Source organism: Lasiodiplodia theobromae (genome assembly GCF_012971845.1).
Source record: "Lasiodiplodia theobromae strain AM2As chromosome Unknown scaffold_14, whole genome shotgun sequence".
NCBI classification, from domain to species: Eukaryota; Fungi; Ascomycota; class Dothideomycetes; order Botryosphaeriales; family Botryosphaeriaceae; genus Lasiodiplodia; species Lasiodiplodia theobromae.
Window position 1 is genome coordinate 987,470 of NW_023336344.1, and position 12,220 is coordinate 999,689.

The 12,220-nt window shown below is 56.4% G+C and overlaps 4 protein-coding genes across 4 annotated transcripts; all 4 read right to left on the reverse strand.

Moving 5' to 3' along the window:
- Positions 1–201: 201 nt before the first annotated feature.
- Positions 202–5,377, reverse strand: LTHEOB_5342 (Fumonisin biosynthetic transcription factor; the record flags this gene model as incomplete). The annotated part of the gene is made up of 16 exons (XM_035514477.1): positions 202–747; positions 820–1,005; positions 1,057–1,492; positions 1,936–2,043; positions 2,514–2,660; positions 2,722–3,179; positions 3,247–3,453; positions 3,506–3,520; positions 3,571–3,802; positions 3,857–3,878; positions 3,944–4,166; positions 4,217–4,437; positions 4,510–4,672; positions 4,768–4,890; positions 4,942–4,993; positions 5,301–5,377. The coding sequence occupies 16 exons, from the start codon at positions 5,375–5,377 to the stop codon at positions 202–204; spliced, it is 3,216 nt and encodes a 1,071-aa protein (XP_035374210.1).
- A 1,029-nt stretch (positions 5,378–6,406) lies between these two features.
- Positions 6,407–7,561, reverse strand: LTHEOB_5343 (C6 transcription factor 2; the record flags this gene model as incomplete). Its single annotated transcript, XM_035514478.1, has 1 exon — positions 6,407–7,561. One exon carries the CDS (start codon positions 7,559–7,561, stop codon positions 6,407–6,409), a length of 1,155 nt encoding a protein of 384 aa, XP_035374211.1.
- Positions 7,562–7,840: 279 nt separating this feature from the next.
- Positions 7,841–9,180, reverse strand: LTHEOB_5344 (Monocarboxylate transporter; the record flags this gene model as incomplete). Its single annotated transcript, XM_035514479.1, has 2 exons — positions 7,841–8,954; positions 9,008–9,180. 2 exons carry the CDS (start codon positions 9,178–9,180, stop codon positions 7,841–7,843), a joined length of 1,287 nt encoding a protein of 428 aa, XP_035374212.1.
- Positions 9,181–9,764: 584 nt separating this feature from the next.
- LTHEOB_5345 (6-hydroxy-d-nicotine oxidase) lies at positions 9,765–11,499 on the reverse strand (the record flags this gene model as incomplete). Its single annotated transcript, XM_035514480.1, has 5 exons — positions 9,765–10,056; positions 10,115–10,509; positions 10,577–10,968; positions 11,026–11,293; positions 11,347–11,499. 5 exons carry the CDS (start codon positions 11,497–11,499, stop codon positions 9,765–9,767), a joined length of 1,500 nt encoding a protein of 499 aa, XP_035374213.1.
- Between the last annotated feature and the right edge of the window lie 721 nt (positions 11,500–12,220).

Consider the following 12,220-nt stretch of genomic DNA (forward strand, 5'->3'; position numbering starts at 1 on the left):
CAATTTCGCCGACAGACGCACAATATTTTCATTGGATTCAATTCAGCACAAGGCAGAATTATATTTTATCAATAGTTGAATGAGCGCTGGGACCTTCTCTCGACGGGCCCCTTACTACCAAGGCCGGGCAGACTTTTCCACGACGAAAATGAGGATACCTCTTTCTCGACCTCCACACAGCAACAGAGACGCCTCCAATCGTCAAAGGAGGCTCACCCGGCTTTCCCCTACGGCGTCAAGTTGATGATGCCTATAGGAGCTATTTGTCTTATGTACGCGCCTCTCATCAATCTCCAAAGGAATTATGTCTTCATCTTCTGTTCCAATGCCCTCAACCGCAACTTCATCATCCTCCTTCTCATCTTCCCTGTTCACCAAGCTTCTCCCCTCCTCACTCTCCATGGCGATGACAACCTCTAACCCGGGCCCTACCGCCCTCAACCTGGGATGTTCCAAATCCCCCACATCCAGCACCGCCAACATCTCCCCCCTCCCCGTCGTCGGCACAGCCTCGAGACATCTCCTCCACGACCCGACGCCCAGCTCCTCGTGCGCCAGCCGCTGCAGCTGGAGCGTTTCGTTGCTCGCCCACTCCAGGCGGGCGTACGGGTCCAAGTTGCGGCGCCGCTGGAAGTAGCTGACGACCGGCTCGAGGACGTAGGAAAGGACGATGATGGCGCTGCCGATGGCGAGCGTCAGCGACAGGCCGAGGATGGAAAAGTGGAGGTAGGCGCGGCTGAAAACTTTCTTCGGGGAGGGGTCAGCCGTGGAAACTTCGCTTTTGGGAAGCAGAGAGTCGGAGCGCGTGGGCCAACGTACCTGGCTGCGACAGAGCCTGCGCTCTTGCGCGTTGCGCGGGGGCTGGCGGTACCGCAGCACGTCCGGGTCGGACGGCCCGTCCGCGAAGAGCACGGCCATGCTTTGGAGGTTGGACAGGGAGACGTTGTGCTGGTACTCGAGGTCCTGCTGCCACTGGTCCGCGGCGAGCGGGCCCTGGAAGCCGGACTATTTGCAGAAGCGGGACAACAGCGAGGACGCGGACAGGGTGCCTTGGACGGCGGCGATGTCGGCGCTGCTGTCGACGAGGAGCCAGATCCAGCGGTAGATGCGCTTTTGCTGTTCGTCCGGCCAGAGCGCTTCGCCGAGCCGGAAGGAATCGAGACTGCTGGCCATAGGCGCGCATCGGGCGCCGCCGTCGAGGTTGGGGTTGCAGTACTGTTGCTGGGCGATGCAGACGAGGGGAGATGCGGGCTCGTCGGCCATGATGGCGTCGATTGTGGCCCCGCTTCCTTCGCCGGTGTCCGCTCCAAGCTTCGCGATGTGTCGATGGGCGGAGTACAACGGGTCGTCGACTTCCTCGGCAAACAAGATCCAGTTCGGGGAGAGGAAGGTCAGGGTCACATCGGCATCGGGCATCATGAGGGATGGAATAGGTGTCCAGGTTCCCCATGTGGTGTTGATCTGTCCGTTTTGGGTCCTGTATTGATTGCCACTTGATTGCGTGGGTCAGATCGTCCAGACGTTTGGAAGCGGTGCGCCACCTATCCTAAGGAGTAATCACTTTTCTCACCAGATATAAATGATGACTTTTTCCACTCCGAAAATGAAAATTCTGGATAGACATATGTGGGTGCATTTGGCTCAGATGACTGTGCAGTATTCGGACCATAGAAATATCGCGTGTAGTTTGCTTCAGCGCCCTCAACCTGAACCGAATTTTTATACCCTTCTGTGACCAAGGGTGCGCAGGTGGTGACTCGCCGGAACTGCACTCGATCTTTTTCCGGGGCATTGATTCCGAGGTCGAAGTGGCTGTCCAGATAGCCTGTGTCGAGTATGATGTTACCCTCTGCAAGCTTACAAATGCTGGGGTCTTTTTGAAAAGGACATGATGCGTTACGCGTCACCGTGACGGGAAGGCGCCGCTTGACGTACTGCTCACAGCGCGCGCTCGTCTCGTCGGGATAACACTGTTGTGCATAACTTGCATCTGACGATAAAACCTCGGCCTGATAAGGGTAGAGATATCGATAGAGGTCGTTCCTATTCGCGCCATTAGGAACGTCGAGAGATCCGCACAAAGGACTGGAAAGTAAAACATGATTCCTGGGGGCGCCAGCAATTTTGGAACAAAATATATTACCGGCCGCGAAGACTAGTGTGATACAAATCGCTATCACCATTAGAGATAGCAATCGTCGATATGGTCGTGCAGCTGTCTTATCTCTTGCCCAGGCCCATAAAGCCAGAGCAGAAATACAGAGTCAGTATGTTCCGTTCGCCGCGTTTCTGAGAATTGCCTGACGTTGATGATGAAGGGCGTCTTTGGACGCCTTGGAGGAAAAGTAATGGTGCATTCCATAGCAAGCGATCCTCCAGAATTGGGTCCCAACCACGCTTATGAAGAGGGTAGCTTTCACTCATGGAAACAGTAAAGCGACACTTGACGAATAGTTTAACAATCATATATTAAGATCTCAGCTAATTTACAGATATCGTCGAAAGGACTACACCTTGGCAACAGGATTTGTTTTCTGGCGAAGAATCCGGAAGCGACGCTCAGCAAAGCGTGGTCCTCCTTGCTGCACCCGCTGTCTGATCCCTGGACTATGTCGATTGCGAGCAAGCACAAAGCGAGCTTCGTGACGTAGGTGTGGTTGCTGTTTTAGGTACCGTCAGCACAGAAGGAATCGGCCCAAAATAGTAGGGATGCGCGCTTACACATCTTGTAAAAAGCTATCCGAGGAAATGGTATTGGATGACGTGATAACTTCCCTGAGAGATTCCCTGCGCAGAGTCTTGCTCTGCTCGCAGCCTGCAGATAAGCAGCTATCCAGAGACAGGCTTAGGCTTCCCAGATGCAGCAGTGCCTCGTGGTAGTGGTTGAACATCTGCCGCCTGATCCGCACACCTGCCTCATCGGGCGCGGAAGAGATAACGGGGCCTGTGTCGGTTGACGCATACCACTCCTTCAGCGCCGCTGACAGTGCCAACGTTGCACCAGAACTGTCCATGGTTGCGTTTCCCTTCAAGCTCCCGCGCAGCTGCAGGATATTTGAGCAAATCCTGGCGTATTTGGACCGGATCTCCAGCCAGTCTGCTGATGGTATGGGCGTAGTAGTTTCTGTCGCCCTACATTTTGGAATGATGGCTGTCGGAAGGAAATCATCGCCGAGAATCTGTTCCAGTTGCGTATCAGAGCCATGGCCTCTGCAAATGTCCGGTCCCAGAGCGCGCTTTACTTACGGAGAAGGTTTGTACTCTCAGGGCGAAGGATTTCTCGATACAGTAAAGCATCCACATAGTGCGCTGGACTTCAACCACTTCCTCATCGCCGCCACACCGGTTGAGAATGATTGGCTCCAGATGCAATCCCAGAGCCGCCGCCGTTGAAGCGCTGTTGACGAGCAAATTGTACATGATCCTCGATCCCGTCTTCTCGACCAAGCAGAGCTGAATGTGTCAGTGAACTTTGGTCTTGCGGAGCGAGAGATGCTTCACGTACTGCAGCGACGAGGGCCTGGCTCTGAATCAGTCACGCTCCTAGTCTTGCAAGTCGAATCAACCCACCAGAAACTTTCGGATTGTGTCCTTCTGAGCACACAGTGCTTTGGATGCGTCACAAGCGAGATCTATCAAAGTTGTTCTGGTACGGTCTTCGATGTTGTGATCCAACAAGGCACCCCAAGCAAGCGTAGTGATCAACAGTGATATGTCTTCGACGCGAATGGATGGTTTCGAGGATGAATTCAAGGTCGCCTGTATGTTTCTGACGAAAGCCCCCTTGAGGAAGGTATTCAAGCTGCCCAAGAGTGAGTCCTTATAGTCACAGAATCTGCCCTGGCCAACAACTTACCCTCCTGGCTCGCAGAAAGTTGCTGCAAAGCGTCAGTTAAGGCATATCCTTTAGTCAAACATTTAGTCAAACAAAAGGCTGACCTACTTTGTATCAAGCGCTCGGTTGGAAGTGATGTCAGGTCCAAGCTATGGTAATCACGACTGGGTCCGTCGTCCGACAAGAGCGAAGAGACACAAAGCTCATTTTCAGGCGAAAGTAGGTTCTCGACCCTCTCCACGACCACCCTTTGTCTGCGACTTCTGACGTGTGCTTGCTGAAGCGATATGGTAGCAGCTGGCCTTTTCGGACCCGTGTAAACTTCGCCATCCTGGTAATGTGAGCTTTCCTGCCCCTACCTGTATGCAGTAACGTACGTACCTCGTTCTCCTCAGCGACAATCCGCGCGAGGAGGGGCCCGAAGATGGACTGGGATGAACTACTTCCTCTCCTACTTTCCGACGAGCTCGGCGTCCATGCCGCCCAGTCTTGTATCAGATTGTTCTGGTGTGCATTCCAAATAAGGGTTTCCAAGCCTGGAAAATGGTTTTCGTAGTTGCCGAATACCGTTTCGTCTCCCATAACCGTTCCGGCTGCACTGTCTGCTCCTACTGTCAGCGTTCTCTTTCTGTCAGAGAGAGAGAGAGATCTAGTAGAAAGGGATCCATGGCTACCTTGGACATCGTTCTGAGTGGGTGTGGGTGTCGGCCCGTAAGGAAATTCAAAGTCCTCAAATGGGGCTGTGTTGTCTGATGACGATAATTGCTCGAGAAGCTTGTCAAGGACCGGTGTGCTCGCGGATTCGAACGAGTACGGTGTGATGTGACCGACGGGAATCTGGGACGGAGCGTTCCGGCTCACATCTTGACCAACCGCATGCGACTCGGGCAAAAGCTGCATGTTGGCGCCGGAGACATCCAGCCGTGGCGCACCTCGTACGGGAAGATATTCGCAGATGGATCCATTCCGCTGTTCCTGGTGTCAGAGATGCCCTTACGAATGCTTTTGGTAGGATTGACAAACGTCACAGTAGCTACATGGTCGTCCTCCGTCACCTTTGGGGATACATTAGCAGACGTCGACAAAGTCGTGGCAGGTATACTTACATCGGACCTTTTTCTGTCGGCAACCTTCGCAAGCCCCTCTCCGTCGAGTGAGCTTGGAACGTCCTGGTTTCATTCCGGTCAAATCCTGAGGCGCCTTGGGCAGGGGGGTGAGCAGGGCCGAAGACACGGACTGAACAGTCACTGAGTGCAGCCACAAAGTATTATCAGATGGCCTATACGAGCCAGTTGTTTCAGCTCGAGTGACACAATCAGGCCACTATCCGCGAGACTGTGGCGTTGAGGTAAGCACGGGAGAATTCCCCAGAGCATCCGCTGCCGTGTCGCGGATCAGCGGATGGAAAACATTCTTGGGTAGAACTCCAACTCGTTTAGGAAGAAGACCCCCACTATAAGCTTACAGCAGGAGCTTCAAGCTGCCCCAGGTTTCAACAATGCGTTTTTTCCCAGTAGCGTACTCAGCCATTGGAGGGGCCATGATTCCGTCTTGGCTGGTGCACGGCGTCAGCTTCCGTAAGATAAGCTCGTCAGTGGGATTCCGGTCGAGATGGCTCCTTGATCCCCAACAGCGTCGACCTGTGTGCATCATCGATGCCAAGATGTACTGTGTAATGCTTCAGGAACTGTGCCGGTAGGATTCAAAGGATTCGGGGCCTGGCGCGCAGATAGCCGCAAGTGACGAGCGCGGTGGAGCAAGATGAATCGTATAAATAATGCAGTCAAGGGTATTTGAACCAATAGAGGTGACTAAAAGATTAGCCAGACGCACCTGATAAGAGGGCTCTGGATATGGGCTGATCAAGAATCGCCAAATGGTTCACTGACGCAATGCGGGTGCGTTGTGCGGATGCTGATCACCCTGTAAGCCGAAGGATCCTTTGCAGGGCCCCGGACAATACTCCGCGGGCATTGTTAGCGTCAACCGTTCTGGTTTCGCTCCATGCGATACGTCTCCTCCGGAAAGGCGTCTTATCTCCGTGAGAATTGTCTTGGTGTTGTGGTCGGGTAACGGCGATTCCTCCGATCTGCATTTCTCGCCACTGTCTTACGGTCGGGTGGGGGATGGGCCCGCTGCGGCCCGGGACGGACGGACGGGCGGATGGCGCTTCGCGGCGTTATTCCGTGGGACCGAAAGCTTGGTTGAAAGCTTGCCTGCGGCCCGCTCCGTTCAGCTTCTTGTTTTCAACCGCTGGCCGTGGCACCGACTGACTAGAAAACGATGCTGAGCGTTGGCAGAAAAGCTTTTTCCTTCAGGATCCGCAGCACATGACGACAGGGCAGCGGCGCTGCTGGCCGCTGCCGCGTTGCGACCCACCCGCCCCTGGCCCATTTTCCTATCCTGTCGTTTTGCCGGCCATCACGTGGGCGTCGGTTCTGCGGTACCGCGGTACGGATCCCCGAAGACGTGCAGGGCACCAGACTCGGCTCCAGATCATTGCCGGTTTTCGTATCGCCCTCAGCGGCGTGGAAGTGCAAGGGCTATCCGTTGGGATACGCTAAACGCCACCTAGGAAGAAAGCACGGCGATCATGCCATCCGCCTCCGCCCTCAGCAGCCCCGCCATCAACCGACACGCCCATTCATCATCATCTTCCTCTTCCGCAGGCCCCCAACCGCCACTGTCGTCACTCCCGCCATGCCGCCGTTGAAACGTCAGTAACGCGTCAACGAGCGGCAGGATCTTCTTCTGCACCTGCAGCGCGATGATGCGATGAGCCAGCAGCCGCGCACTCTCTCCACAGTCATCATTGTCGACGGCATACGAGCCCAGCCTGACCTGCACGCACTCGTCGGCGACATGGTGGCCCTGAAACGCAGATGCTACTTCCCGACAGTTGGCCAATGCCGCTTGCACTAGGTGCAGCACCAGCATCCGGACGGACACTCCTCCGTGCCGTCTCGGGCACTCCAGATGGCCGCGCGCAACTTCTAGCGCCGTCACGTTTAGCCGCAGCAGTGTGTCGGGCGGTCGAGCCATGCTGTTGTTTCTGCTGCTGCCCGGGACGAAGGCGTGCATCATGGCCGCCAACGCGGCGCTGCAGCTGCAGGCACTAATCTCCGAAACAGGTGGGTGGGCTTCTCCTTCCCCCTGGGGATCGGTGGAGGAGGCTTTGTTGTCGGTGATGTCTTTAGGCAACAGTGGTGTGCTGGCCAGGCCGGCCGAGTCATCAAACCACAGATCCATGCTCGCGTCGATGACGGGCGGCACAAACAGCGGGTCAAGGTCCTCCCCACGATTGTTGCTGTTGGTGTGGAGGCAGCAGTCGGCGCCGGGATCCGCATAGGGGCAGTAGGAGCAGTCCCGTTCCCCGGCGCCGGGGCTCATCAGCACGCCGATGTCGTCGTCGTTATTGTTCTGCGGCGTACAAGACATCGACATGGCCCGCTTCGGCTTCTTCCTTGCCCGACCGAGCGGCTTCGAGACGCTGCGTGTGCAGTCTCTGCCCCGCTTCCGGCATCTGACGCACGCCGACGACTGCGCCTCGAAAATGCACTTGACTTTTGCCTGGTGGCAGTCATTGCACGCGGCCCGAAGTATCGTGCTCGGTGGTCGGTCTGGGCTTGGGGAACTGGGCAAGTGGTGGCCCCCGGTGTTCGGCCAGGTGAGAGAAGTGTTGTCCGACCTGGAGCTGGAGCTGGAGCTGGAGCTTGAGGATGCCATGATGTCGCTCGAAAGGATGAAATGCTGACAATGGTATTGTGGGATCCTATCGAACTATCAATCATCCGCGCATTTCCACCATAGACCTCGGTTCCGACTCACTCGGAATTCACCTGCTGCGCCGGGGTGCAGGTTACCGAGACTCACGGATAATGCAGTGTTCGGAAGAAGTTGCTTCGTACCAGCTGTCAGCCTGCCCTTCCCTTTGCAGAGACAATCTGGAGGAGAAGAAATCAATTGCGTCTACCTGCACCGCCCGCCAACCCTCCACTTCCTTCCTCATGGCCCTCGCAATTTCAGTCCGCTCAAGCAAAGCCGCGACGCGGCATAGCAACACGCGCCAGCCAAAAGCATGACGCCGGCAAAGATCTTCATCTGGTTGTAGTCGTTGCCGTGCACCAGCACCGATCCAATCGGCAAGCCGGCCAGCGCGCCCAAGCCGCCGGCCGCGAAGACGGTCCCGGCACGCACGCCCAGCTCGTGCGGCTCCGACACGAGCGAGATCAGCATGGGCATGGCGGCGATGACGGCGTTCGCCGACCATCCGAACAGCACGGCGAATGCGACCAGCGGCGGGGTACCGGCGGCCGGGATCCACAGCGCGAGCGTGAAGACGCCAGTGAGCACGCACGAGACGGTCGTGATGTCGAAGAAGCCCGTCTTGTGCCCGACGACACCGGGCATCACGCGCCCCACAAAGGCGCCGGCGTTGTACATGCTGACCAGGTACCGCGCCAGCCCCGTGTCGAGCCCCTTGGCCACGGCGTTCTGCGTCATGTACGTGATGGGCAGCAGCACGCCCATGGTGAAGAAGAAGAAGGCGGCGACGAGGAACACAAACGGCCCCGAGCCCATGCGCCGCACAATGGTCCGGTTGATGCTGCGCTTGACCGGCTTCGACGGCAGCCGCACCGTGACGACGGCGACGACCATCAGCGCGAGGATGATGAAGGCGCACGTCCGCATCGCCCAGCCAAAGTTGACGCCGTCGATGATGCGGTTCACGACAATGGGGTAGATGATGCCGCCGATGGGCGCGCCCGTCGACGATATGGCGATGGCGAAGCCGCGCTTCTTGGGGCCGAACCACATGGGCACGCTGACCGTGGCCGGGTTGAAGATGAAGCTGGTGCCGATGGAGCTGCACACCCCCTGCGCCAGCACGAACTGGTAGTATTCCTTGCTGATGGAAGCCATCATGAGGCCGAAGACGTGAAGGACGGCGCCGGTTATGAGCAGGTAGGTGGGGCCGAAGCGGTCGAAGAGGAGGCCGACAAAGGGGCCGCAGAATTGCAGGAAGAAGTTTTGGAGCGTGGCGATCCAGCCCACGTCGAGCGACGAGTACGAGCTCAGCGCCACATTTTTGTAGTATTCCTGGAACACGCTCAGGGCGCTGTGTCCGTTAGAAGAGCGCAGTCGAAGCCATGGGCCTGGGGGAGTGCGTACTTGATCCATCCGTAAGAGCAGAAGTAGCATGCGCCGCAGCCCAGAACACAGAGCCAGGCCGTCAGCCCGCCGTCTGGGTGCTGCGGTGCCTGTGGCTCATCCTGGGCAACCTGCGATGACTGCTCCTCCTCCTTCGTCTGTCCGTTTTCGTCCGAGAAATGTTCGTCGCTCATGTTTCGATTTTCTTGGCTCGAGGTGGCTAAAGGATCCCGGTTGGCTCAATGGGAAGGAGGCTTAAAAGTGGCAGCACATCCATGTTCACATCACGGCGTTAACGAACATCTCCGAAGGCAGGGATGGAACACGTGCTCAAATTTCGGAACTGGTTACGTCCGCTCCAAACTCCGAGCGATAATGCATCTAACCGGTTGTTGTCACGGAAGACGTGGCGTGACTTCACCTTGCAGCAGAGTAACCGGCCAAGTACGACGCCCCCACGGAATTCTCTTCGGTAAACCTCTTCAATCACCCTTCATTGTATCCACTCCGAGACAGTTTCAGCAAAGGTGCAGAGACGGAGGGATGAACTTGCGCACACCCACCACAATGTGAAGTTGCATTACACGTGGCCGATATGAGATGATCCAGCCAATAATCAAACTCAGACACAATACCAATCCGCGAAGAAAAAAATATCTGGGAGGGGCGCACTACTGCAAGCAACTTTGGAGATGCATTGGCTAACACTAAGCAAAGTTGGGGACTATCTCTAGCAAAGATGCATACATCTGCCAGCACTTTGGTATTCGGCTAAAGATCACAGTCGAGAAGTCTTTGATTCCGCCTCGTCAGGCCAGAAAGGCTGATACCAGCGGAACCAATTCTCCGGATCGTACTGCTTCTTCAGCGCCCGCAACCTGTTGAGCCTCCACTCATCGTAGCCGTACATGGCCTCAACCGGATCGTTGATGTTGGTGCCGTGCCCATAGTTCGAGTACTGCTGCAGGCGGCCGTAGCCCGAGACGTCGATCAACCTCCTCTTCCAGCCATTGAGCCACTCATTCGACGCGACCTCACGGTCGAGGTTCTTCAGCGAAACCTGCAACAGGCTGTGCCTCTCAGTCAGCATCATGGCACACGGAGGCGGGCTGTGCCACAAATACTCACAGGAAAATATCAGAGCCATGGCGCCACGGGAACGCTGTAGCATTGTCCGGAATCTCCTTGCTCCGCTTGTGCGAAAAGGCCTCGAACATGACGAGGATGCGCGTGTCGTACTTCTGCTCCATCTCCTTGACCTCAGCGTACAACTGCTCCAAGGCGTCGAGATCGAAGCGCTTGGCGCTGACGGCAGAGAAGATCTTGTATGGGTAGACGTTCCACGAGTCTGGGTTGCCCAGGTACTGCTGGTTCAGGCCCTGGTACGCCACCCACGGGAGCTCGTTCCACCCGACCGACTTCAGCGTGGCGGGGACGACGGGCCCGATGGCTTCGAATTTGGAGATGTACTCCTGAGCCTCGTCTTTAGGGCCAGACCACACGGCGTTCAGGATGATGACGCCCTGTCGTCAGCCTGTGTCAGCATTTCCAGGTGCAGTGAAAGGCGATGGAGGAAGCAGCAAGACGCACCTCGGCACCGGAAGCTGCCTTCTTGGACCAGATCAGGAAGCAGGCAAGGTTTGGGTGCATGTCGGAAACCAGTTTGTTCATGACCGTGTACAGATCGCGGACCTTGTCCAGCCCGAACTCGAAGTCCCAGCTGTGGTGGATTCCGCCGTGCGGCTGCGGGTACACCCTGAAGGTAGCCTCGTACACGATGCCGAAGTTGTGGCCCGCGCCGCGCAGCGCCCAGAACAGGTCTTTGTGCTCCTTGTCCGAGACGTTGATGATGGACCCGTCGGCGAGCACCAGTTTGCAAGAGACCATGTTGTCGCTCAGGTAGCCGTATTTACCTTGCAGCCGGCCGATGCCTCCGCCCAGGGCGACGCCGATGAGCCCCGTGGTAGGGCAGGAGCCGATGCCTGCGCGGCTGGTCAGCACATGCGAAGCGGGCGCGTCTTCGTGGATCAGACACTTACCGAGCTCTCGCTTCCTGTCGTGGATGAACTGGGCAAAGTCACCGCTGTAAACGCCACCGCCGGCCGTGACGAGCTCGTTTTCAGCATCGTAGGATAGGTGGTTGATGCATCGCATGTCGACGACAATGCCGTCCTGCAGCTTCTTCATGTAATTGGTCACGCAGTGTCCTCCACTCCTGGCCGTGCAGCCTATTCCACGCATGTGCGAGTAGCGCACCGTGGTTGCCACATCATGCTCGTTGGAGGGATGCACAGCAGCGATGTACGTCTGCGCCGAGGTGAGCACTGGTTCGCCTACAGGGACGTGCGAGAGAGCCATACCGGACGGCCGTACTCGGAAAATCGCGCGTTCGAGTAATGGAATTTCTCGCTTCCAGGCAGATAGATCTTTGCCTCGTCGGAAAGCAGGCGGCTAAGCTCAGCCTGGACCGAGGCAGCCAGATACTGCTTGTTGTTCACGAGTGCTTGGGACATTGCTGGAAGCTGCGGGCAGACGACGAATGATGGGGAATATTTTGCCTGACGGACTCGCCTTGTCCAAACAGCTCTTACTTGGCTTTAAAAAGAGCCCATAAATTTCCGATGCAAGTTGCCGCTCCCCTTCGGATGCGTAGTTGCCCATTTTTTTCATCCGCAGCTGACATTCACGTGATATAAGACACTGCGCAACCGAATTCCGGCCCGGATCGCCGGAATTCGCTATTCTATCCGTTATCACGGCAATTGCGAGCCGCAGTGCTCGGCTCTGGGCCGCTTCACGGTGCAATTGAATGTTCCTTGTCTCGGTATTCCTCACATTTGGAGGCTTGAATTCCGAACAGCCTTCCGTGCGTGGTACTGCATCCAAAGGCGAAGTTACCACGTGCGAATATTCTGGATATTCTCTCGATAGCCAAGTCATGTAGTCCATACAGGCCTACCTGGGAAAGGCTTAAAAGAAAAGAACTCCCGAGTGCTCTCGAAATCATTGAGTGTGACCTTTTGGATCCCCAATATTGTCGTTTCTTTTTTCAACAAGACATAGAATCGTTCCCTGCCGGGCCACCATGGACATTGCCATCATCGGAATCGGGGCGAGGCTTCCTGGAGAGGACTCTACCCCAGAGGGGTTCTGGAACCTGCTTGTGAACGCCCGATCAGCCCTAAGCGAATCCCCAAAGTCTCGCTACAATGCCGAGGCATTCTACCATCCGGA